Raw genomic sequence first — 25,243 nt, 5'->3', positions numbered from 1 at the left:
TGGTACGGCCGAAAATGGAATTGCGGATCTGAAAAAATTTTCGCTTATGAGGGGGGTCCAAAAATTTCTATATATAAACATGCTACATTTTCCCCGTAAATGTTTTTGATTCCGCAATTTGGACTCCTTGTTTAAACAATGAAGTTTTCTACATTAGGTTTGGCATTTGCGATTGGTGCCACGGCAGCTGCCAGTCTACCCGCCATAAATATCACTGGAAATGCTTTCTTTAATTCGGAAACTGGTGAGAGATTCTACATTAGAGGTGTTGACTATCAACCTGGAGGTTCTTCGAACTTGACTGATCCCTTAGGGGACTCCACAATCTGCGGGAGAGATATCCCTTATTTTGAGGAGTTAGGCTTAAATACCATAAGAGTTTACTCTGTTGATAATACATTAGACCACTCGGAATGTATGCAGATGTTGGATGACGCTGGAATCTATTTGATTCTTGATCTCAACACCCCTGACGCCTCTATTTCTCGTTACGATCCTGGCTGCTCCTATAATGCCGTCTATCTTAATGAGGTGTTTTCTACTGTTGATGAGTTTTCCAATTACACCAACATCTTGGGATTTTTTGCAGCAAACGAGTTGGTTAACAACAACGCCAGCTTAGACACTGCCCCTTATATAAAGGCCGTCGTTAGAGACACCAAAAAGTATATTAAGGCCAGAGGTTACCGTCAAATCCCAGTAGGCTATTCTGCGGCCGATGTTTCCTCTTTGAGGAAGGAACTTGCGGATTACCTAAATTGCGGTAACGACACTGATGCCAAGATTGATATGCTTGGTGTCAACGATTACTCTTGGTGTGGTCAGTCCTCGTTCACTACTTCTGGATATTCTGAAAAGGTTGAAATGTACACAGGATTTTCGGTCCCCATCTTTCTTTCTGAATACGGTTGCAACCAGGTGCCTGGCTCGAGACCATTCACCGAGGTTAAATCAATTTATTCGACGCAGATGTCCCCCGTGTTCTCTGGTGGTTTGGTTTATCAGTATACAGAGGATTCTTCCAAGTACGGTCTAGTCGAAATCGAGGGAGACTCTGTAGAGACCTTAACCGACTTTGAAAATCTTAAAGATGAATTAAACTTGACGTCCGATCCAATCGGTGACGGTGATTACTCTGCTACCGGAGAAGAGTCTGCTTGCCCCACTGACTGGGCTTTCAGTATTAATATTCCTACTGCACCAGATGGCTTGTCTAAGTTATTGAAGAACGGTGCCACTGGTGGTAATGGCTTTGATGCCGAGACTCAGAACTCCTGTGGTGACGATGCATACTACGTTAGCTCTACCATCACTGCTAACTCGTCTTCCATGGAGCATACTTCCTCTTCGACTGCATCATCTGCCCATTCGACCTCCACAAAATCTTCTTCTTCGTCTTCCAAGGGCATCGCGGATCAGCTTGAGGCCCACGGTATGACGGCACTCTTGGCTCTTATTGCCAGTACCTTCTTTTTCTAAGAGTTCGGAAGATTTACATTAAGTAAATTAATATATATTTTTTTTCCATTGCATGCCTGTATAGTTCAAATACCGAAGAAATACGACAGTCCAACTATTTCAGTCCATCCATCGGTCCTTATTGTAGAAGCCTCCTTGATTCTGAAAACGCGCCCGGAAAAAGTACGAGTGAAAAATTAAATGTTCCGAAAGGTGAGATCTGTCGACCAAGCTAACTGCTCTAAACGAGAGAAACACTTAGTTGGCAATAGTTTAGTTTGTTAAATATCTTTTGGCTTACCTTGCCAGATATATTTTCTTTATAGCCTTGTGTTTTGCCAGTTTGTTGATTCACTGCGTTTGATCTAATATTAAACATGTCAACGATGTTGAGAGCATTAGGATTAAAGTCTTCTGTTCCGATCCTTTCAGAAGAAGAAAAGATACAAAGAATCATATACCAGGCTCTGAAACTTGAGAAAGCTTTAAAGGCCATGGACTATGTGTTGGATGATCGGCCAGAAGAAGCATTCCATTTGCTTGGAGATCATGAGGAAGTGGCAATTTCGGAACTTGCCTATGGTGTGTGCGAATTTTTGGAGGCTACACTAGGATTCGAAGATCAGACTATGCATCACGCAAGCGATATTTTATCAAAAGTGGAAAGCAAGGCTTGGAGAGAGAAGCTGATTTCCGAAAAAAACAAAATAAAGGCGTCCGCAATATACCCTCCGGGTACAGAATTTGGTGTGGCCTACGCCGAAGCCAATCTCCTTAACGCATTGCTCATGTTAATGAGCGAAAACTTCATGGAGACTGCAAAGGCTTTGATCAAATTGAGGAGGGCTTACCATACACTTGATGTTATGAGTAAGTCAATGGAAAAAATGAGCCACGGTGAACTAACTACCGCTGCTGAAGCGGTAAAAAACCTTGGACTCGACGAAATATCCCATTGCAGCTCGGATTCAGTGAATTCTACTTCACATTTTGCAGATATTCCAGTTCCTTTGACCAACCGGCAACTGGAGGATAAAAAGGTGATCATCAAACTTGAAAGTATCTATAGGATGAGGAAAGCACGTATTGGTGGCTCACATATAGGCAATCCACCTGTGGCGAAGGCCCTTAGAACTCATTTAGGAGATCAAGAGACTACACCCCAAATCGAAGGTAAAGAAGAGCAATATGGAGATCCAGATATAGCGAGTGTTGACGAATATATCCATTCAGGTGTCAACCTTTGCTTTGGAATCTTGCAGGTCGTTCTATCTTTACTACCCCCAGGATTGGGACGCGTTCTTTCCATCGTTGGTTTCAAGGGATCCCGAGAAAACGGGCTTAAAATGGTTTGGAAGGCATCGCAAGAGAGAAATATTCACGGAGGCATCGGCTTGTTGGCGTTGTTGGTCTTTTACGACGGTCCTTTCCAATTTACCGATGTTGATTTTGACGTACCATCGATATCTGAAATGAAGATCATCGAAGAAAAACGGGATAACACAGTACCAAGCCTGCAGTCTAAGAATATTACATCCAATGAGATGGATTGCGATACCGACTCTTCGGATATAGGTTCGTTCGAAACCGCTGTATCGCTTCAGTCGACTGTGTCTTCTATAAATAAGATTGCTCAAGAGAAGATGGATCTAGAACGTAAGGCTACTCGTGGTGATGGTGAACCTACCATTCTACATCCAGGTCCGAAACTTGTGAAAACGTTATTACATGCTAGGGCATTGTTTCCTAACAGTAACTTGTGGCTTCTCCAGGAGTCTAGAATGCTTGCAGGTAGAGGTAGATTGGAAGAAGCGGTAAAATTGATGGATTCTGCCAATAAAAGTCAAATGAAACAGGTTGATGCGCTTATGTACTTCGACAGATGCATGCTTCTTGTGTTTTTACATAGATTTGAGAGGGCTGCCGAAGAGTTCATATCTTTGATGAAGGTCAACTCATATTCTCATGCCTTATACATGTACTTCGCTGGAGCGTGCTACTTAGAAGCCTATCGGATGTGTGAGACCGGACTCTTCTTACCTGAAGATAAGGACGGTGATACGCATGATCGAGTTGATCCTAAAAAGAAGGAAGAGTATAAGATGCTTGCGGAAAAGTGTCTTCTAGAGGCCCCTAAACTCATTGGCAAGAAGAAGTTTATGGCTAGGATACTACCATTCGAAAAATTCGTGAACAGAAAGTTCAAAGAGATTATACAGAGGAAGAAAGAGACTCAATTACCATTAATTGACTGTGTGGGTACATCCCCCATTCATGAACTTGCCTACTTCTGGAATGGCTATAATCGTATGCCCGAGAACTGCCTTCGTCTCTCCATTAAATTGCTTGGCTACAATGCCAGCCGAATAATAGATCCCGAATTAGACCTTGTTAATCCGAAAACAGGTAAGACTTATAGTTCCTTTGCGGAAACCAGAGAGCAGGGTATGATCAGAAATACATTACAGTCAATATCTCTAAGAAGGTTGGGGAAATTGGAAAAGGGGATGAAGGTACTCGACGAAGGTGTGCTGTGTTACATTACTGAATCAGGAAGGGCAGACCCTCATGATAAACTATTCAAACTATCTGAAAATCCTTGGCTATACCCTACTGCGCTCTATGAAAAGGCCCTTTTCTGCTGGAAAATCAACGGTGTGGCAGGATTGCAAGACAGTATGGACTGGCTTAAAAAATCTCAGTCGTATGGTGGAGACGACTATGAATTGAGTACGAGGGTATCCATGAAAACGAAAGCCGCCATCGATAGACTTGAGGATTTAGACTTTGAGTCGAGCATATAAATAGCATACACTATAATGAGGTGCCAGGATCAAACCCCGTTAACTCAAAGGTGGTGTGGCTGAAACTTAAGGATTCGCCATCATCAGCCTCGCATTGCATTGTTCGCCTCGCACAAATTGCCACTATAAATAAGTTGCGATCCGCTATTACATATTGATTCTCTAAACGAACCTGCTACTTATGAACCTAATTCGAAAAATGACTCAAATCGCTACCGGATGTAAGTATTATACAAGCCTAAGCTAATTGTAACCTTACTAACAAGCATTGCCTTAAAGCTAAACTACCTACCGCCGTCCGCCTTGGTTATATTCCTTATACCCCAGAGCATGAAAATATCTGCTCCATTGGTCGGCCGGCTGAGCTTGACTTATCTAAAATTCTTCCAGGTAAGAAAGTAGTTATTGTGGCTGCTCCAGGTGCATTTACTCCTACCTGTACGGAGAGACACATTCCTCCTTATGTTGCGGACTACGAGAAGTTGAAGAGTAGGGGCATTGATGATATCTTCATCGCCACTACAGATAATCCATTTGTTCAGGCTGCTTGGGGTAAGGCTTTAGGTAATAAAGGCCAATTGAAATTTGTTAGTGACCCTAAAGGTGCATTCAGTGCACAGCTTGGTCTAGCCGATCTCAAAGGTGATGATTACGTTCCTGCCCGTACTTTCAGATATGCATTGGTCGTTGATAATGGTACTGTTAAGTATGTTGGTGTTGAGAAGAACGGTAGTCTTGAGCATTCGACGCTAGATGCTGTGCTTAAATTCCTAAAGGCTTAGAAAGCACTCTGTATTGGGAATTCCAAACTTTAAGTTCTTTTATATGGTCATTTACGAAATTGTTTTATGATATTCTTTCTCTTTATAAAATCTTAGGATGAATCTTCAGGTTCTTTTACCACAATTGTCTCAATCTTCTCGTTATCATTTTGCGAAACGTAGTCCATATCTTGCAATTTACTGATTAAAGTCTTCTTCTGCTGCATCTGCTTCGATGTATTCCATGTCTCAGCCTTATCCAAATTCTCGTTACAAAACTTGATAATCTTGTTGATCATGTCCAATGATTCCTGTGCCAAAACTAGAATTTTCCCATTAGGATCGTACATCATCTGACTTCTAATCTTGCTTCCAAACCATTCCCTGGTTTTAAACGTAGTTGTAGATCTACTACTAACACCTCCAGTGTAACGGAAGAGATTTGCAAGCAATCTTTGTGTAACAGATCGACGTATATGCTTAGCGGATCCATTAGGGTTACCAATCTCGTTCCTGAACTTCTCGCTATTCATGTCATCTTGAACCCAGGACTCTCGCGAATCCTCATATGTTGTTTCCAAAGACGCATTATCATCAATGCTCTCATTATCATTGCTGTGACTTTTATAGCTGATGTCATCGTCATCGTCATCATCATCATCCTCCTCCTCCTTCTCCTTGTCATTCTCATTCTCATCATCCCGTTGCTGCTCTTGTTCAAACAAAGCAGCCCAGTTTGAAGGCAATCTCAAAAGCGCTTCCCGCACATTGGATCGGGCAGGCTCAGAAAGAGAACTGGCAGACACCTTAGAAACAACATTCACAATTTTCTTGACAGTACTGACAATATCATCCTTCATCTGCTGAATGGATTCATCCGAAAGAAATTGACCCTGGTTATCTGCGGAAGTGGCAGAATTTGTGCGTGGCAAAGAAGCCAACGAAACGGTCGAACCGTTATCAAACTGAGATGTAGGTAACCGACTATCTTCTCCAAGCGGATCATTCTGTCCAGCATCGCTTGTCTCATTATCACTAAGCTGCGTAGGAGTCTGGGAATTACTTAACATAAGGGCATCAGAGGCCTGACGCTTACTTTCCACCATCCCAATCAAACTTTCTATACGCTCGCTCAACTGACTGTTACCAAGCTTCAAAAAATGAATTAACATCTCCAGCTTCCTGCGACTTTCAATATTCAAGTTTATTACGCTCAACTCTGTTAGGTCTTGAAGAGATTTTTGAGCGGAGATAGCAGAGGAGACTGTAACTTTCTGGCGCAGATTGATATTTGAACGTGGAAAACGACTACATACAGGAGATGGAGAGAGCGGTGATGGCCGAATAGAAGAATTGTAGGCAGCGGTAGTTCCAGTGTATGGTAACTGCATGGCTTTAGACGAAGGAAATCTTGTTAGGGGAGGAAGCTTATTCATACCCGATAATACACCAGATCCACTGGAAGATAGTCTTGGCCTCTTAGTCGTCGTCGCCAGTCCATCTCTTTCAACCAACCCCCCAGCGAGGCTACTACTAGAACGCTTTGACGAGGCCAGAGCTGATATAGGAGATATAAGCGAACCATCCATTGTTGAATCAGCCACAGTGGAATGAGTAGTTGCAGTAGAAGATAATGGAGTGGACAAAAGATAGCTGCTGGAAGTGTAGATAGTTCTCTCGAGCATATAATTGATAGAACTGGATATCAAAGGATGAGAGGTGACTTTGTCAAAAATGGTGTCACTGCTAGTCGTGCCCGCTACAGGTTCTTTAGGCGGCGAAGAACTTCCAAGTTCACCAAGGGCCGTGGCTGCAATTAAAAGATCACTGCTCCCGGAAGAGGTATCAGTGGCATTAATTTGAGCATCTTGATAAGTACCAGGGTCGACCAGATCATCGATCCGCAGCCGAGAGCGTCGCTTATAAACAGAGGATGGTTCCACATCGTAGGCGACAGATGCAGTGGCAGAACTTGTATTTGACTCAAAGCTAGACGCTGGAACTGTAGCTATGTCTTGAGACTCAGAGCCAGGACTCAACTGTTCTGAAGTAGATGTAGAGCTCATTATTAACCGTAATCAGAATAAAAAGGTGGAACCTAAAACAACATGAAGCAAAGACGCAGGATTCTGTAATATTGAAATGCTTTTATTTACCTTGGCCTGTCTTTCCCGTATTATATAGAGCAATGACTCTCAATTTTCATGTGCTTTCTTTAATCTGTACCGAGACCTTTATTTGGTTCTGGGGTGGGCTCGCGAAATTTCAAATTTATATTGAGTTAGGAGTAGCTAAATAATTTTGTTGGGATCGATGACTACAGAGAATTAGCTAGCTAACTAGCTATGTTAGTGGACCACACATAAGTGCAATGATTCTTTAATTATAATCTCACATGAAAGATCACAGAGACAGTGTCAGTTCTCATAATAGTAAAGTGGGGTTTTACTTTACCCAACGTTTAGTATACCACATAAACTTATGTCTCGGCGTCATCAATAGAGACGGACTTGACGTTGAAACATTTTTCAAATTCTGCCAGTATCCAGCTCAGTGATTCGGCCAAGGCAAGTATATGCTTGTAAAGCTTGCTTCAATAAATTGATCACGTAGCAAGTCATGTGACTAGACAAATCCGTTTTTGTCGCTCAGAGCATGTGAATTTCATGATTCCTCAACCATTTCTATCAACTTGTGGCGCGCCTGTGGCGAAGCAATCTTCGAGACTTGACTTCCAACTCTGCTGACCATTCATCAAGCTGGTTGACAAGTCTCTCTAAATCCTCAACCTGATTTTCTACTACTTCTAGCTTTCTGCCTGCTCTTTGTAAAGTGAAGTCTGATGATTGGTTAGTAATTATGTACTGATAAACATTCTTTTGAACACTTACTTGAATCTCTTACCGTATTGCTCTCATGCAATAAAGAATTCACATAGGTTTCTACATCTCTGTACTTCAATGTTGCCGAATTATTTATTGCTTCTAAGAGATTCATATCTGAAATTGCAGATTGTGTGTCCAAATCAAGGATCCTTTTGACACATTCATATGATGCTTTAATCAATTTCTTTGGATCTCTTCCTGTGGCGGCACTTCTCTCATTTCCACGAGTCCCACTATCATCCTTTATATTATTTTCCGGTATCGAGTTTTCGTTAACTGGTCTATAACTCATTCAAATATTATCTAAGTGGGCTATACACGATAGTTCAATAGGAGACATCATACAGTACTCGCACTGAAAAAAGCCCTCCCTTCCGCGCTCCTTGATTACATCATCACCAGAGACTGCTTATGGCAATAAGAGGACTTGGCGCTTAGTATTATTCATATCTGGGGCTTGATATTATTTCTCTTACTTGCTTGTTCCATTTTCCTTTATCATAATTCAATACACTACGTTTATTTGAACCAAGATGAATTTTATGATTGCCGCTACTGTTTTGGGATTCATGATGCTCATTCAGATGGCCGGAGCTGCTTATATCGAGAAGGTGGACGGGATTTATAAAGAAGAGAACAGCTTGGAGAGTTCTCTACAGGACGCAATCATGATTAGAAATCTAAATAGAAGAGATAATAACCAAGAAGCAGAAGATGTAGACCCCTCATTTAATCAGTACATGGAGTTGAAGGAGGATAAATGGGTTGCTTTTTTAGCAACAGCTTCACCAAATCATTTTGAGAAGCTTATCAAAAAAATTAAAAAGATATTCGGCAAGGGGTATGAAGAAGAAGAGGAAGAAACAGAAGAAGAAATCGAGGAGCCTGGCGATGGTTATGAACAGCCACCTGCAGATGAGGAAGATGATTGTGAAGATTCCAAGACCGCAAATTATAAAAAGAGTTTGGAACGGGACATATTTGTTTCTTCTAGTATGATTAACGAGACCAAACCATTTGCCGAGTTCTTATTTAAACTTAAAGATTATGCCAACAAAGGGGATTTAAAGAACGTGTTGAAAGAAGCAGGTGACTTCAATTACGAGAATTTTGGAATGGAAAATACTGACAACGACAATGTTGCCGATTTCGGTGTTGAGCATGTTACTTTCAATGATGTCAAGGGTTCCGATATGAAGAAGTGGCTAAAAAATAACGCCAAAAGAAGAGCCGAAATAATCCAGCTCGCTCTTACCGATGATCATTTTAATGATACCGCCATTTTCGAAGCAGAAGAGTTTGAATACCGTAAAGGAAACATTTTCCTTGATGAGGACGAAAATGACCTTGAAAACTCAGGGTGTACAATTATGACAAGGCGTTCTATTGTTTCAGCAATTCTGGCCTTTTCTGTCGCCATATTTGGGTCTTTTTAAAATACGATTCTTACATTTGATTATCCAGTTTCACTAAGTACATCAATCACACTAAAAAAGAAAAGGAAACTTAAAGGCAAAGTATTTCCGAGGAAGACAATGTTCTAGTAAATTAATTTACTGCTCCACTCGAATAGTTAGGTTTTCACTCCACTAAAATTAAATTTGAGGGGACTACGTGTCGAGAGATATCGGAAAAACCTCATTGTTAGAATTTGCAATCTCGGTAACGGAACAAATTAGACAAGTGAGAACTCAATATGGACCGGAAAAACCCAGAACACACACTTTCACACCAGACAATCATGTTCCTGTCCCATCATCTCTTTGGAGTCAGCGAGGACAACCAGCTGCATCCGGACCTACATAAAAAATCACGGTGGATTGCCTAAAACAGACGTTCTCAGTAAATCCACGCGGGGCCAAAGCGCCCGCAATCTTGAGGTTTTTTTGGCTCTCTCTGAATTTTCTTCCTTCTTTTTGGTTAAAAGTCCGTCCGGGTCTGACCGAAAAGCAATGGGAGTACAATGATACGGTTCGGGCAGGTAATGGTAGGACAAAAATGAGAAAAAAGTCTGGTTAAGTTGCAGTTGAATACAAATTGAATAAGTTCCATTTAGTTAGTTAAAGTAGTTCTATAATAATCATATCATGTAACAATTTCGGAAAGACGTGGGGTGGTGGCTTGTCGAGAAGAGAAAAAACTGAACAATGGAAAATGTTCTGCCGGATTAACTACCAAACGGGGAATCTGGAAAAAGTAAAGAAAAAAAGTCACTCCTCCGAAGTTTTTCGGAAGGAACCATATATAAGCAGTGATAAAGAACACTTCACAGCGTTCTGCAATTTTGATAATCATTAGTTTTTTTTTACTGTAAGAACAGGTTTTATTAGATTTTCAGCTCATAACATACTGAAATAACGATTAGAAATGGTTGCTAAGGAAAATATACTTTCTGTTGAATTGCAGGAGAGATTAAATCACTTTCAGGATGAATTTTGGGTTCCTAAGGAGAAGTTGAATCATATCATTGAGTATTTCATCTCTGAGTTAAACAGAGGCCTCCACGATGGAACTGATCCATTGGGAATTCCAATGAATGCCGCATGGGTTATGGACTATCCAACTGGTAATGAAAAGGGTGACTATCTTGCCCTTGATTTGGGTGGTACTAACATGCGTGTTGTTGTGGTTCATTTGTTAGGAAACCACAAGTTCACTACAGAGCAATCGAAGTTTAAGCTACCTTCGACTATAAGAACTACAAAAAACAGAGAGGATTTGTTTGGATTTATCGCTGAATCCTTGGGAAAGTTTCTTAAGGAGAAGAATCCGAACGGAATTCCAGAGGGAAAAGTGTTCCCACTTGGCTTCACGTTCTCTTATCCTTGCACACAGACCAGAGTCGATGTTGGTGTTTTGCAGAGATGGACTAAAGGATTTGATATTCCTGGTGTTGAAGGTGAGGATGTCGTTGCTCTTTTGAAAAAAGATATCAAGAAAAGAAATTTACCAATCAAGATTGTCTCGTTGATTAACGATACGTGTGGTACTTTAGTCGCTTCTCGTTATACCGATCCTCTTACTGAAATGGGATGTATATTTGGTACCGGTGTCAATGGGGCTTATTATGAAAAGGTGTCCAACATTAGCAAGATCGATGGTACTCTTGAAGATGATATTCTTCCATCATCCAAGATGTTGATTAATTGTGAGTACGGATCTTTTGACAATATCCATAAGGTCTTGCCAAGAAATACGTATGATAAGGAAATTGATGAAGAATCTCCAAGACCCGGACAGCAAACTTTCGAGAAAATGACTTCGGGCTACTACTTGGGAGAGCTTATCAGGAAGTCGATGCTCGAATGCTACAACGGAGGAGTCCTTTTCAAGCATTTGGCAAAGAACTCGGAAGGTGCTAAAAATTTGAATAAGGCTTATCTTTTGGATACTTCGTTTTTATCAGCTTTGGAATCTGACGAGACCCAAGATTTATCCGAGACTGATTCTCAGTTTAAGGAAACATTGGCCGTGCAGACCACTTTAGAAGAGAGATTATTTGCTAAGAAGTTGGCCTCCTTTATTGGAACCAGAGCAGCAAGACTCTCTACTTGTGGTATCTCTGCCGCCTGTAAGAAGATGAACTACAAGCACTGTCATATCGCCGCTGATGGTTCTGTTTTCATGCGTTATCCTCACTTCCCTGAAAGAGCTGCACAGGCTTTGAGTGATGTTTGGGGTTGGGATGGTATGAAGATGGAAGACCATCCAATTCAAATTGTCAGAGCTCAGGATGGTTCTGGTGTTGGTGCTGCAATTATTGCCGCCTTATCCGACATCAGAATATCCAAAGGATTGTCATTGGGAATGAAAAAAAATTAATATCCGATTTAGCTAAGCTCTAATTAGCTTTTGGTCGACTGTGCTTAGACAGATAGCTCCAAGTAAGAGAGCTAAGGTATCCTTACTACTATCCATTTGGGATACCGTATCTTTATTTTCTACACTCCTCTTCTTCATATGTACGTTTCCTTCCTCGCTTATTATTTTGTGATGATGTAATGATGAAATACCAGATGATTATTATGAAAACTTGTAAAATTCAATTTGACAAGAATTTTGGCTAGCAATAAGAGTAGCCACCCTTCGAAAATAGATATGGCTGTTTGATATCACCTTCTTTTCTATTGATTTTCCGTTCTTCTGGTTCGCTTCAAGATTTCTCTATTTTTCTAGCCTTGAGATTGAATTTGAATTCTGCTTCTAAAGATCTTGTATTTATCGGAGTATTAGTCCACTTGTTTGGGTCAGTATTAGTTTGAACCACTGACATTTTTGATTATTCTTAAACCATGAAAAATAGATCTTCATTAATTTCTGAGATCTATCCAACAAGAGACCTGCTTTCCATATCTTCGCATGTTGTGCATGGCAAAGTGGGAAACGATGCCATACAATTTCCCTTGAATATAAGGCATTGGAACGTCGATTGCATTCATACTACCAATCTTTCGAATCATCCAGGATATAAGAAATTTAAAGGAACTAAGTCAAGTTTTCAGTTGATTCAAGATTTATACAAAGGTCTTACGAAGATAGAGCTAAGATACGACGCTGCCATAGTGGGCTATGTTGCTAGCAAACAAGTCCTAGAAGTGATATATACAGAGATTCTGGCAAAGCTACCGAAAGAAACCATTGTAGTGATGGACCCTATTATGGGAGACAATGGTAAGCTCTATGTAGAGGAAGCCTTGGTTCCTCTATACAAACATATTCTTCGTGACCAGACATGCGAAGGATTGATTAACTTAGTGACACCTAATCAATTTGAGATGGAGATATTGACTGATGTTAAGATTGTGGATCTAGACTCCCTTAAACAGGCTATAGTGTCATTTTTCGAACTGTACAGGGTGCAAAAAGTTGTTATCACCTCTGTTAGCTTCGATGATTCCGATACAGTACTCTGTATAGGTGCGGGATCTGATGGTGAAGTATTTACTATTCAGGGGTCCAGGATAGATGCGGTGTTTTCAGGATCTGGCGATTTGTTTTTGGGGATATTGACCGATCGGTTTGTTAAATCTCATGGTGATCTCAAGGAATCACTTACCCATACGATGAATGTAGTCCATAAAGTACTAGAGAACACATGCCAACTTAGCGCAAACCTACAACCGAAGAGATACGTTGGTGATAAACTTTATATCCCAGATCTCAGGTTGGTTGAAAGCAAATTCTTCCTCAGAGATGACTCCTCTGACGGTATCTTAGACAATCTTACCACAAGCACCACTTTTCTATGAATAATGCTTATCTTTATCCAACGTATTCTATTATTATATCACTTATCCGTAGGCTCGGGTTTTGCACTGTCCTTCATATTATTCTTGGCCTTCTGAATAAGGTTGTGATATGTTGATCTGTACTTTTGTCGCCATTCCCTCATCTCCCGTTTGGATTTTCTGGTCGCTTCTCTTTTGACCTCCTCATCTGACTCATCGTCTCCTTGCCGTCTCTGCTCTTCTTCTTCCCTCTTCTTCTCCGCTAAACGATGTTGTGACTGGGTCAGCAATAACTCCCACTTATGTAGTCGATTGACCAACACTACTTCATCAACAGGGCTAATCGAATCTAAATTAGCGTTATATAGATTGATGTACTCTTTCATCCGTGCTTCCATCTGTTGTCGTGTACCTCCAGTTGGTAGGTTGAACCCCGCCAGCTTCTCTCGGAGTTTTACGGTACTCATCATAGTATCCAAATTAGGTATTCGCTGTCTCTCTGATACTTGTTTCGGTTGTAACTGGTGTGAAGGGTCCTGCATCTTCTTCCTCTTCTTTCTAGGGGAATTGAAGAATGATGATATCATACCTGTTGCAGGAGAGGATTCCGTACTTATTTGTGAATCATCAATCGTTTCTCCTCTAAGACATATATCTAGATGAGAACTTTGTAATTCGTGAGTAGTCATGAATCGTGAACACACTGGACATTCGACCAGGGTATCGGGTTCTTTCGGTGAATCAGATATACGCCTACTTTTCACCTCCAACTCCTGCTGATTGTATTTGTGAAAATGCTCATCAGTCAAATCAATGATGTCATTGGCCTCATCAGTGTGAGGATCACGGCTTACATGATCCGCCTTTTTCACCTTACCTATAAGTTCTGCCCTGTGTTCAGTGAACCAACTTACTATACCATCCAATAACAACACTTTTCTCAAACCGCTCTCAAAAATCTCTTCTTGACATAATGGACATCTATTTTTGAGATCTAATGCTTGACGAATACACATTGAGCAAAATACATGTCCACAAGATGTTATCACTGGAGCTTTTAAGAACCCTTTGCAGATCTGACATCGGAGCATTGAATCAAGTTCTGCCATCGACGACACCTTTGTATCCAACCAATCCGATGGATCAGCAATCGGTATCTTTGCATCTTTCAGTAAGCTCATTTTTAAATTTGAACTAGAGCACAACCATTACCTATGTAAGGATTAAGCTTATGTGAAGGGCGGGCGCGTTAAAGCAAAAGATCGCAATGAAAAAAAAATGTGCACGCGAAAAATTCAGTCTTCTGGCAGCGGTTCGTATTGCTGCATTTAAGGTGCAGCAGAATCGTTAATATTTACCATAGCTTCTCTATAGAAGCGTTGCCGTTTGTTTTATAGGACAACAAGACATTCACCAACTTGATTGTCTTGGTATGATCAAACTCTATCAGTCCCCGGAAGGTAATCGCGCCGGATCCTTTATCCACAATGGAATTACTGTTACCCATGGCAGAAATTCTCCCATCAATGAGAATACTGTAATCTCTTTGATTTGGGAATTTCTTATCGATCGCATCGTAGTCAATCTCACCGTTCGTTTTAAGAGGTTCAAGCATTCCACCGAAGTTTTCAGGAATGCTAACCATTATTTTTTTGATAGAAAATTCTGGTTTCCACCATTGTTTTGAACAATCCACTTGAAGACCTTCCATAGAGTAATCCCTATATTCGATGCTGACATCGAAACGTTCAAATTCTCCTAATTGTAACGGCAATCCAAATAACTGTTTTACCTGCCCGTTCATCGATAGCTTGATGAGAAGGCTCTCTTTAGTAGCCCTTTTCAAAGCCTCTAAGTTGATTTTGTTAACTCCATCTGCTTTTGCGAGTGGCACCACTTTCCTGAACCAAAGAGGGAAAAATGCTGGCTTGCCTTTACTGGTCTGATAGACGACAAAACCTCCCAAAAATACAAACGATGAAAAGAAAACAAACCCAAACTTGGTCCACATTGACGTAGGATGGTCTTTATATTCACCCCTTTTCACAGATTCTTCAATGGAGTCTAAGATTTCAGTGTCTCTTTGTGCTCTTTTCGACGTGCGAAGACTTTCTGGATTTATATATGGTTTGGAGTCTTTAACAGAAGGAGGAATGATGGCCCTCGCATAAGGGGGCCCAGAGCTAAGTGTGTTATTATTCGGCATCTTCTTATGTGCAGCCAAGATTTGTGAATCTTCAATTCCTTTTTTGGGGGAATGTGATGAGGAAGAAGTACCACGCAGTATGATTTGATTTGTCAGGCTACTCACTCTTAGATTTCTTATCGGGGATATGACATTGGTGCCTACACAATGACTTGGGTGTAGGCAAAATGTGCAGATACGTTTTGTAAAAAGCATATTTAGCTAATTGAACTGATATCTCAAAAATTGCCAATAGAATGAGGATTCAAATAGTGTATCGAAATACCCTGAAGTTGCCAAAAGTGAATACTTTGTTTTATTCTGCGCAGTTCAATTCTTAATGGTTCGCTTAGTATGAGGCGCGCGAACCCTCACAGTGATAATTTTTCATTATCCGTTAGTTCGGTCTCTTCTCCTTTTTTCTTCTTTCGCCTTTAGCGTAGTAGTCTTAGAGTTTACATTTCTTACAGGATATATAGTCTACGAGATCTTGAACAATCAAAATGGTAAGTGGGTAACGTGAGAAATATGAGATTGCGGCTACTAACATAATAGGCTGGATTAGTTTCAAGATGGGCAGACGATGAGTCTTTAGTTAAAAAAGCAGTTACCGAGGATGTTAGGGAAGAAGAAGAGGATCCATTCAAGAAGGTAAGGGAAAGCAAATTAACAATGAATGTGGCCCCAACGAACAACGAAGATTCTGTGGGAATAGACCATAGAGAAGCTCCTGAAAGTGAAAATGTTGACAAAGGAGACTCCTCTTTTAAACCAGTTCCTAAGAACAACTTATCCAACGAAACGCAACGATTATTTCCGGTTGAAGATGGAGCAGATGAAAAATTCGAGCAAAATGTGAGATCAATACCAACTAGCTTCAAGACTCCTAAGCATAGAAGAAGAAACAGAAGAGGACAGAAAATGGATACCAATGAAACAAACACTGACTTCCAGGTAGAGAAAGAAGATGAAGGATCATTCATCCCAGTTTCCAAGAATCGATTATCTAAAGAAACACAACGTCTCTTCCCCGTTGGACAGCTTCCAACACCACCAAACAGTGCGTATAAAGAGCGGCTACCGAGGGAGCAATCCAGGAGATCTTCGAGAGGTAAGAAAGGTACATTGTTACCGTCTAAATGGGCCGATAGGCCGATTACAAAGGATCAGCTGCCAACTCCTCCATCTACGGGTAAATCGTATCATCGCAACGAACATGGACGCCAACCTGACGAAAAATTACCTCATAGAGGAGGAGGGAATTCAAAATCAAGTACCGGAACAAGAGGGAAAACAAGGGCCAGAGGAGGTAGAGCTAGTGAAATACTAAGGGAGGAGAAAAATGGAGGCAGAATTAGAAGAGATAGGCAAGAATATAATTCCGGCGAGCAGACGCATGCAAAGGATGACAGGAGAGGACACCAATCGAAACAACCTCAAAAACTGGCCGCAAACAATTTAGACTTTGATAAAGAACTCAAAGAGCTCATGCAGAAGTTCGATACTAAGTCAAGCTGGGCCGACGATCTCGATATATAGTTCAATGTACATTACGCAATTTACTTGGGAACGCATCCTTACACCAATATAATATCTCTGTAGCACCATAGACTTTTTTTTTTCTTCCCCTTCTGATTGGATGCAGACAAAGTGGTGTGAACCCACTGGGAATTTTTTTGAAGCGTATTGTCGTGAGCCTTTTTAATCATCCGTCTATAAGCTTCCTCGTGTTTATCCGTTCTTTCCTTTATTCGAGATCTTTATCCATTAAAACTATTCAAAAATGCCTGCCGCAGACCCACAGAGAATTATTGAACTTCAGAAATTCTACCAGACCACTACCAAGCCAATTTGGAGAGCGCACCCAAGAGCCAAGCTGTATTTGATTCCATACTTTGCTGCTTTCACTGTTTCTCTTGGCGCATCTCTCTTTTTCGTTGGAAGAGCCATTTGCGGTATTAAAGCCAAGAAGAATTAATATCATAAATTCGTCAACCATGCCTCCATCTCTAGGTAATGACATCTAATGTCTTCAAGTATCTCTCAGAATGGTCTTTTGTCATCTTGTTACATCATTACTTTTTATATTTTGTTATGTGTTCACTTCTCTGTTTAGTTACCTCAACAAATACAACTATTTATTATTATTGGTCAAATGAAGTTAAATGTGTAAACCCTCACTTCTCTGTCTACTCTATTATTTGCTCAGCTTCTTCCTCTTGATTATCTCCTATATCCTCGAAAGAATAGAGTTCTTCTAAGACCATCGGCTGCAATTCCAAACGCTCACTCGGGAACTTATAAAGTAGATTCTTTTCAAGCATCACACTGTATTTGAAAAATGTATCATCCTGACTGGTAGACACCTTTTTGAGTCGATTGATATGTCTAATAAGCAGTGATATAGGTGCGCTTTTCCCTATTTCCTTGAGAGGATCTGTAATGGTATGATCTGTTTCAGAAGCATGGTGCTCAAATGATAAGAGACTCTGTAGTACTATGCAACTGAAAAAAACAATTATATGAATCTGATCCGAAAGAAAGGCAAAATAAGAATCGTCTTTGATTGACGACATCAACTCAACCACTTTCACTGTGTGATATCGTAATTGAGAAAAAGCATCTGAATGCACAGTTCCTGTAGTTCCATCTTCACAGATAAATGTTAAAGCGGGCATATCAATTCTAAATCTATAAATTCTTAAAAGCACCATCGCATTAGTCCAATGATAATCTATCTCGATGAACTGATTTAAGGACTTGCCAAACATATAGTTCCATCTATGAAACCAGTCCTCTATGTCCTTTTTGAAACATATCAGACTTCCATTGAGAACGGAATAGTGATAATTGACGATGTATATGAGTACTTCTGCAATGATTCTGTAGTCGAATTTTGTCGACATGCTGAACTCTGATACTTCTTTGGGCTTAAGTAAATCTAATGAGTAGTTGGACCGTCTTCCCAAGATCAAGGAGTAGGCCAATTGAACCAAAACCAATATGTTCCAGGTCCTGTAGGCTGTCAATTCATTGAACTCTGGCTCAACTTCATTCGCATCATACAATCGGTTCAGTAAACCCAAATGATTCATCTTCAAAAACAACGAGATCCCAAATGAAGATAAATCCCAGCTGTCAATATGAAGATCAGCGGCATCTGTTTCGCTGAGATTTGTAGCATAAATGGACAAAACTAGTACTGCCTGTAAGAATTCAAGACAGAGAGGAGGGTCCACAAGACCCCTTTGCAAGTCCAGCTTTATAGTTTCCAGCAATCTCAAATAGCATCGGTCTTTCAGTAAAGGATCGCTGTATTTCAAAGAAAGGCAGCAGGCCACTGTAAGTAAAAGAGGACACTTACGCTCGATCTGCCTTAAGATCTGTTCGGTTGAGAATGTGTCAGGGAACGAAATCCATCTTCCGTAACGGTCCCTAAAGATCGTTAATAGTTTCAGTGCTTCTTTCTCATCAAGCAAACCAATTGTTATCACGTTAGTCATAAGAGAATTCTGTGGCGATATACAACGAGACATATTCAATGATCGGAATATGCCGTTAGGAAGAGAGTTACTAAGAGCAGTTTCTTTATCTAAATTCAGAAGTCCAGGCACTTTTGCTAGCACGCACATAGGGGAATTTTCACCACTGGAAACGAGACGGTCTGTCATATTTAACATCAAATTTGACTCGGCCACACCAGAATTGGAAGCAAGATCCTCAAGGGACGGTAAATGAGTATCATCCTCACAAGCTTGCCTTCTTCCATGTAGTAATCTAAGCACAGTGACAACATCCTTAGAAATTACGTCAAGCTTTGAATCAACTGATGTTCCGCTATTCAAAATAGATGGAATTGAAATTTCAGGTTGCTTCCGTTCTATGGATTCGACCACATGACTACTATTCGAATCATCTACTAAAGTCTCTCCCTTATATTTGCCATTTTCTAGAGAGCATGATAATTTTAGAGATAAGCATCGTAGACACTTGATGGTGGAGTCGGATCTCAAACAACGGGTCTTTTGGCGACGACAATTGTCACAAGCATGAGAAATTCTCGTATGATGTCTCCGTCTTCTTTTGGATCCTAAAAAGTCAGTATCAGCAGACGACTGATGCAGAGCCTGAAAATCGGAACTATGCGACTGATCCTTGACGTACGATGACATTGAGAAAAGAGAATATAGGCAGAAAAGAAAGATAAAGATTATGATTGTAGGAAGCTAAGGATCTTACCCCAATTTTTCAAACCAAAGAGACTGAAAATTCTAAGGAAAATATCAGGCGACAAAAAATTGAATTTGAAACATCTACAACTACAATCTACTCAAGAGTTTATTGGTGAATCACATGTTTCAGCAGCACAGCTTGTCAAAGCTGAATTTCATCAAACATCCATGCTAATTGTAAAGCATGAATTACAGTTGACCGTCGTGAGAATTGTGCGAAATCATCATATACATTTGCGATTCATCTTCTACAAGCACTGTCATCCTATCTCTCGGCAAACATCCTTGCTTGCTTAGGTTGGAGATAAGATGTTCTGAAGAAAAAATACGCTAAAAAAATTAAAGAAACGGGAAAATCCATTCATCACAGATGATATTCATCAGAAGTCTCTTTGTCTTCAAGAAGAATCAGACATATGCTTGTCATTGAGAATAAATGGTTTCATCCTATGACTGTGATAAACTGATTGTCCCGTTATCTTCAAAAAATCACGATCGGACATCTCTTAAAGTTACTATCAAAGTATGTTAGTAAGGCAAAGACGTAAAAGCCTGCATATCTGCAAGAAGTCTCTCGTTTCCATTCTATCCAAATAAATATCATCAGAAAGGCATGAATGGTTATTAAAAATATGTTGTCAACATCGTTAAACACGAATCTGACTCGTCATCTTGAGTATCATCTTCTGAAATTGTGTGAGGAAATAGAACAGATCAAGAATTGAACTTATTTACTTACCATCAGCTTGAGCGATTAATCCTTTAATCGATCAAAAGCTAACACCTAGTGACGCAAGAACTAACAGAGAAGTTCGAAGGTACAAGATATCTTTGTTACGCACTCCCCAAGACGGCCCGAGAGGGTTTCTGAGGCCCCCCTTTATAGCATCGTCACTCATAAATGGATAAAAAAATCAGTGCTCAGTGATGTATATCGCCATGCAAAGGAAGAGCAAAGAAACTTGTTCCTCTACTATCTCGTGGCTCTTACTTTGAAAGCTCTAGAAACCTTTCTAAAGTTGCAGACTAATGAAATGTTAGTATGCTAAACATTTGATGTATATTACATCCTTAAAATTTCGATCTTGCTCAACAGTAATCAGTTACGTATTCTTCGTTTCTCTTCACAAATAATTTCAGCCAGTAATTCCAGCTTAAAAGTTTAAATCATCATAAAAAATTGAGCAAAATAAACATAGGATGTCAAATAATAACTTACCATGTGAAAATCTGCTTCAGATTGGACACCTCATTCAGGAAATTTGCAAGTAATAAAATAACTAGAAGGACTGTTAGTATCTTAGCTTGAAAGCCATGGACTTATCCAAAATCTTCAAATATCTCTATCTTTCGATTAAACGAATCAGCGAACGATTTGAGATCATTCCCTTTTATAAAAAGGGGTCATAAACTCTAGTTTGAAATTTGCTTTCGCGGTTGTGATCATCACGTTTGTCTAGATATATGATAATCCTGGATGTAGTCCGATACAATAATCGACACTTACCTTCAGTATCGATACTAAAGTTTTTTATTATTCATCAGAAAGAAGAAGTGAAGCTCCCATAACAAAGTTACAACTCACTCTTCAGAAAAATTTTCACCCGTAAATAAAGTTAAGATTTCTCGCGATGGAAAAAATGAGGATGGGAGTACGAGCTACATTTTGCGGGTTTCCAGTTGTCGTAGTAATATATCACGTGATCAGCGAGCAGCTGAGCAGCAGCTTTAGAGTTGACTGAATAGCACATGAGCTGAAGCCCCCAAAGAGGCCCGAACGAGGTGATCCTGCCCCAAGATGCATTGTAAGAATAAGATGACTTTTGGTAATAGGACTTTGCAATCTAGTTATTGATAATGGTGTAGCCACTGAAATCTTGTGAGAAAAGTCAACAACATGAATAGATAGAGGAAAGGAAAATGAAGGGGGGAAAGAAACCTAAAAGACAGGATTTTCCCTATTAAACCATACCAAGCTAAATTCATGAAAGTCACCAATGATAGTTCTCAGCAATGGACTGTTATGCATTCTCACATAAAGAGAGAGAGAGTGCATAAGGGACTTAAAGGTGGTCTGCGGGATGAGAGAAAAATTGATTTCTCCTGAACTCGCTAAATTCATATCTCTTTACTTCTCCTTCAGTATTGGTCTCATTTCTGACTATGAAATCGATTCAGTATACAGAACTTTCACTGGAAATAGATACTTCCTTACAATGTATTGCCATCTACCTTCCAACTAATACCGATAGAGTGGTCAAGAAGCAAAGGCTTTCGAGCGAAGATTTGAGAGTTGAAGTTCAAACCGCAGAAAATACAAACGGTACTGATTCGAGTAGCTTTGGGGGGTTCTGTGAGCTCAATGCTCTTGACTCTCTTTGTCGGACCGTTGCCTACAGGGTTTCTGAATCTAAAGACAGTATCACGCTCACTCCACTTCTGATAAACAACAGTCTCAACTTGAAGTTCCAGAGTCTCAAATTTGTTGTTCCCGCTACTATCAGACCTAATTGTGTGACTCTTATAGAACAAACCGATGCTGAAGATACTGTTGTTCTTGACATTATTACAGAGGCCAATTTGTTGATCACTCTCAATGTCCATTTGAGATCGTTACTTGTTGAGCATCCTCGGAATTATCCTCTTCAGCTTGACAACTTCTATTCCTGGTGCTCTTATTCCTTGCCGTACTCATTTTTGGATCGAAAGCCTTTTTTCTTGAAGGGCATCAATGTGCATACCAGTATTGCGGCTCTTGTTGATGGTGGAGTACTCTTGCTGAGTAAACAGTCACCTCTAGACAGCTTTCTAGTCATTCCATTTAGTGATTCATCCTATTTCGAAAGCATCAAATCCAGATTATTTTCCCGGAAGCCTGCTGGAGCTATTCCAAGTTTCGTGGATATTGATGGTGAACGAATTTCTTCAAAAGCCGTCCTTGATATTATTGCTTTCCAAAATAATCGATACTTGTTGAGTGTTTCCATAGATAAACAGTTGAAGGTATGGTCTTTAAGCGACGGTGTATGCCTTAACACATACAAACTAGATGATTTTCTCTCTGATTCTTTAAAACCTGTGTTGATTAGTCGTTGTCTTCCTAAGAAGATATTGCATCTTCTAAACGATTCTCTTGCCAGCCTATTTCTTCCAATTGGAAATAACTATTTAAAAGTTCTCAACTTGAATGCAGATGGAGCTGTTTCTGAGGCTAAAAATATTGATGTTCCCCTCCCAAGTACTAACTGGCTATTTCATAGCTGTGATGCCCAACTTCGGAACTCTACTTTGAAAATCTGGATTTGTTGGTGCTTTGGAGGCAATTATATGCTGCAAAAATGTGAACTTCCAGATAAAGGTGTTGAATCTTGGACTTCGAGTACTTCTGCTAATGATGTTGAGGCCAAATTGCAGTCCCGCTTCATCGCTGATGTGGAGAATGCGACTGATTACGAAAGCTTGTCAAAAATCGGTACTTTATGGGTCCTCGATAGCTTTCGTTATGAAACCAGTATACTTCAATCTGCCATGGAGTTATGCAGTAAATTTTATGAGGGGAGTATTTCCGGCTTGTCTCTCAAGGAGCAAATACTCAAGACCATAACTGCCAATAAGGATAGTACCGATGACGATTACCTCTCAGTCATGAAAAGGCAGTGGTTACGTTTTGCAAATGTTTGCGACGAAGTGTCGAGATCGTTTCAAAATATTATATCTGTATGCTATGATAGATCTCTTGATGAGAATGATGGTTTTTTCATTATCATGAAGACGCTGAATTATTCAATCGTCAAAAAGGCTTCGATATTTGCAGCATTAACAAGCGGCAGCGATGAGGTTTCGGAAACTATGAACAGAATCTTCAATGTCGAAGGGATAGAGTTTGATTCTTTGAAACGAGTTGTTAAAGTATTGCAAGAATTTAGGCGAAGATTTAGCTCTGCCGATCTTTACAAGCTTGAACAATATCTTTATCGTGGTAAATCCTCATCTACAACAGATCTTATGACTACCATAGTCCAAACTTGTATGAAAGGACGCATGGATAGTTCTGCTTTCGACCTTTTGGGCTCTTTGAACTCCATCCCAAATTGTTGGGATCAGATTCAGTTTTTAGCCAATGCTTCCATACTAAACACCCTTGGATACAAACCCATCAACAACGTTAGTCTGGGTAATGTTGGTGATAGTCTTATTTTATCTGATGTGAGGGCTGAATCGGTGTTTGCGCAGGATATCATGCTCGATATCATGCTTGTGCTATTAGCGGCGGAGATAAATGATCCAATGGAAGAATTGTTTAGGCATGTGTCGATGTCATATCAAAGATATGGCATGATTTTGAAGACTCTGGGATATTCCTTGGATATGAAATCAGGAAAACTAATCTCAAATGAAGTCAATGTGACTTCAAGTAGTTTGGTTCTCTCTTACATTAAGTCTTTCCACCAAGGTGGTGCACTTATAAGAAACAAAAACTTGAATCTATTGACAAATGATATCTTTATCAAGTTATTTGGTGATGATTACGGATATTTCATTATGTCGAGTCTTCTCGCATTGAATGCCGATAGCTATGTGCTTTTCGATTTGTTGGCATATCTAAAGGTGAAGTCGCCTATCACATTAATGCTGACAGGTCTAGTTAAAATGAAGTCGAAGGATGAGTCTGCTTATGACATCTTCACGGAATCCGCAGATTTGATCACTGGAGGTATCAAGAGCATATCCTCGAGAGAAAGGGTCGCGTTAGAGCCGATTTCTTCTCTAGCTGATGCGATTCTAACTGAATCTAAAGTGGAATACTTTTTCAATTTGAGCATCCTTTTTGAGTCTCATGGTATGGAAAAATTCGCATTAAAGTTTGCACTTGATTCGTTGGCAGCTAGGAACGAGGTTCAGGATACTACCGACGATGCTAGTATCCTTGCAAAAGTGTTCAAATTAGCCTTAAAGTTAGATGAGTTGGAACTCTCTTATGATATGATTTCAAAAATGAAATTCAGGAACAGAAAGCATCCTATAAAGCAGTTTATCTACAAACTATTCCAGATCAACCAGCTCTCAAAGATTCTTGAGTTTCATTTCTCTGAGGATTTTGATGCGGTTGATGAATTGATCTATGGATTAGGAGAGTCCAGTGCCCTAACCGGGGACCTTTCCAATGCTCTCAAATATTATCGAACGTGCTACTCATTGAGGTTGCAAGAGGGAGATATCAGAGCAGCTATTGAAGCCCTATATCGTATCAACTGTGTTGGCTTTGAACTAATCAAAATCGGGAAGTTTTCCGACCCTCAGCTTTTACTGGATAATTACCTTATAGTGTTCAACTTACTACACACCATGAAGGAAGATGATAGGTGGATTATTAAGCACCCAGTATGCTTCAAGTCGGATGGCTCTGAAGGTGACATGAATTTTGATAATAATGGTACTAACCAGCTGTTAACTTTTGAAGATCTAGAAGAGGAATACAACCAGATAAGGGCCAGATACTCGGAGAGTATTGCTGTTTAATAATAGTTAGCACTCTTTCATCAAAATGCATTATTCCAAATAAGACCGTTGCTGTAAATTCAAGCTTGACTTTCAACAGTCCCGATTTTTTGCTCTTCGTTTAAACGAGCCGTCGCTTCGCGAAGCATGGAATTTTCCGTATTTCATCACTTGATCGGAATTTGCTGATC

General features: G+C 40.1%; 12 protein-coding genes across 12 annotated transcripts; 8 read left to right on the top strand and 4 right to left on the bottom strand.

The window, feature by feature from the left end:
- Positions 1-138: 138 nt before the first annotated feature.
- GAS5 (1,3-beta-glucanosyltransferase) lies at positions 139-1,505 on the top strand (the record flags this gene model as incomplete). Its single annotated transcript, XM_038923851.1, has 2 exons — positions 139-1,462; positions 1,483-1,505. 2 exons carry the CDS (start codon positions 139-141, stop codon positions 1,503-1,505), a joined length of 1,347 nt encoding a protein of 448 aa, XP_038779779.1.
- A 26-nt stretch (positions 1,506-1,531) lies between these two features.
- FOA43_003599 (uncharacterized protein) lies at positions 1,532-4,262 on the top strand (the record flags this gene model as incomplete). Its single annotated transcript, XM_038923850.1, has 2 exons — positions 1,532-1,537; positions 1,923-4,262. 2 exons carry the CDS (start codon positions 1,532-1,534, stop codon positions 4,260-4,262), a joined length of 2,346 nt encoding a protein of 781 aa, XP_038779778.1.
- A 199-nt stretch (positions 4,263-4,461) lies between these two features.
- On the top strand, positions 4,462-5,044 carry FOA43_003598 (uncharacterized protein; the record flags this gene model as incomplete). The annotated part of the gene is made up of 2 exons (XM_038923849.1): positions 4,462-4,483; positions 4,542-5,044. 2 exons carry the CDS (start codon positions 4,462-4,464, stop codon positions 5,042-5,044), a joined length of 525 nt encoding a protein of 174 aa, XP_038779777.1.
- Positions 5,045-5,136: 92 nt separating this feature from the next.
- Positions 5,137-7,089, bottom strand: FOA43_003597 (uncharacterized protein; the record flags this gene model as incomplete). The annotated part of the gene is made up of 2 exons (XM_038923848.1): positions 5,137-6,242; positions 6,564-7,089. 2 exons carry the CDS (start codon positions 7,087-7,089, stop codon positions 5,137-5,139), a joined length of 1,632 nt encoding a protein of 543 aa, XP_038779776.1.
- A 1,352-nt stretch (positions 7,090-8,441) lies between these two features.
- FOA43_003596 (uncharacterized protein) lies at positions 8,442-9,344 on the top strand (the record flags this gene model as incomplete). The annotated part of the gene is made up of 1 exon (XM_038923847.1): positions 8,442-9,344. One exon carries the CDS (start codon positions 8,442-8,444, stop codon positions 9,342-9,344), a length of 903 nt encoding a protein of 300 aa, XP_038779775.1.
- Positions 9,345-10,275: 931 nt separating this feature from the next.
- Positions 10,276-11,730, top strand: FOA43_003595 (uncharacterized protein; the record flags this gene model as incomplete). The annotated part of the gene is made up of 1 exon (XM_038923846.1): positions 10,276-11,730. One exon carries the CDS (start codon positions 10,276-10,278, stop codon positions 11,728-11,730), a length of 1,455 nt encoding a protein of 484 aa, XP_038779774.1.
- A 276-nt stretch (positions 11,731-12,006) lies between these two features.
- FOA43_003594 (uncharacterized protein) lies at positions 12,007-13,157 on the top strand (the record flags this gene model as incomplete). The annotated part of the gene is made up of 2 exons (XM_038923845.1): positions 12,007-12,012; positions 12,231-13,157. The coding sequence occupies 2 exons, from the start codon at positions 12,007-12,009 to the stop codon at positions 13,155-13,157; spliced, it is 933 nt and encodes a 310-aa protein (XP_038779773.1).
- Positions 13,158-13,195: 38 nt separating this feature from the next.
- On the bottom strand, positions 13,196-14,345 carry FOA43_003593 (uncharacterized protein; the record flags this gene model as incomplete). The annotated part of the gene is made up of 2 exons (XM_038923844.1): positions 13,196-14,086; positions 14,340-14,345. 2 exons carry the CDS (start codon positions 14,343-14,345, stop codon positions 13,196-13,198), a joined length of 897 nt encoding a protein of 298 aa, XP_038779772.1.
- A 145-nt stretch (positions 14,346-14,490) lies between these two features.
- Positions 14,491-15,342, bottom strand: FOA43_003592 (uncharacterized protein; the record flags this gene model as incomplete). The annotated part of the gene is made up of 1 exon (XM_038923843.1): positions 14,491-15,342. The coding sequence occupies one exon, from the start codon at positions 15,340-15,342 to the stop codon at positions 14,491-14,493; it is 852 nt and encodes a 283-aa protein (XP_038779771.1).
- A 482-nt stretch (positions 15,343-15,824) lies between these two features.
- Positions 15,825-16,860, top strand: FOA43_003591 (uncharacterized protein; the record flags this gene model as incomplete). The annotated part of the gene is made up of 2 exons (XM_038923842.1): positions 15,825-15,827; positions 15,877-16,860. 2 exons carry the CDS (start codon positions 15,825-15,827, stop codon positions 16,858-16,860), a joined length of 987 nt encoding a protein of 328 aa, XP_038779770.1.
- Positions 16,861-17,510: 650 nt separating this feature from the next.
- On the bottom strand, positions 17,511-20,224 carry FOA43_003590 (uncharacterized protein; the record flags this gene model as incomplete). Its single annotated transcript, XM_038923841.1, has 2 exons — positions 17,511-19,270; positions 20,218-20,224. The coding sequence occupies 2 exons, from the start codon at positions 20,222-20,224 to the stop codon at positions 17,511-17,513; spliced, it is 1,767 nt and encodes a 588-aa protein (XP_038779769.1).
- Positions 20,225-21,716: 1,492 nt separating this feature from the next.
- Positions 21,717-25,073, top strand: FOA43_003589 (uncharacterized protein; the record flags this gene model as incomplete). The annotated part of the gene is made up of 1 exon (XM_038923840.1): positions 21,717-25,073. The coding sequence occupies one exon, from the start codon at positions 21,717-21,719 to the stop codon at positions 25,071-25,073; it is 3,357 nt and encodes a 1,118-aa protein (XP_038779768.1).
- Positions 25,074-25,243: the final 170 nt, after the last annotated feature.

The sequence above is a fragment of the Brettanomyces nanus genome, chromosome 4 (assembly GCF_011074865.1).
Source record: "Brettanomyces nanus chromosome 4, complete sequence".
NCBI lineage: Eukaryota > Fungi > Ascomycota > Pichiomycetes > Pichiales > Pichiaceae > Brettanomyces > Brettanomyces nanus.
Note: the sequence above shows the minus strand (reverse complement) of the source record. Positions and strands in the feature narration are given on the sequence as shown.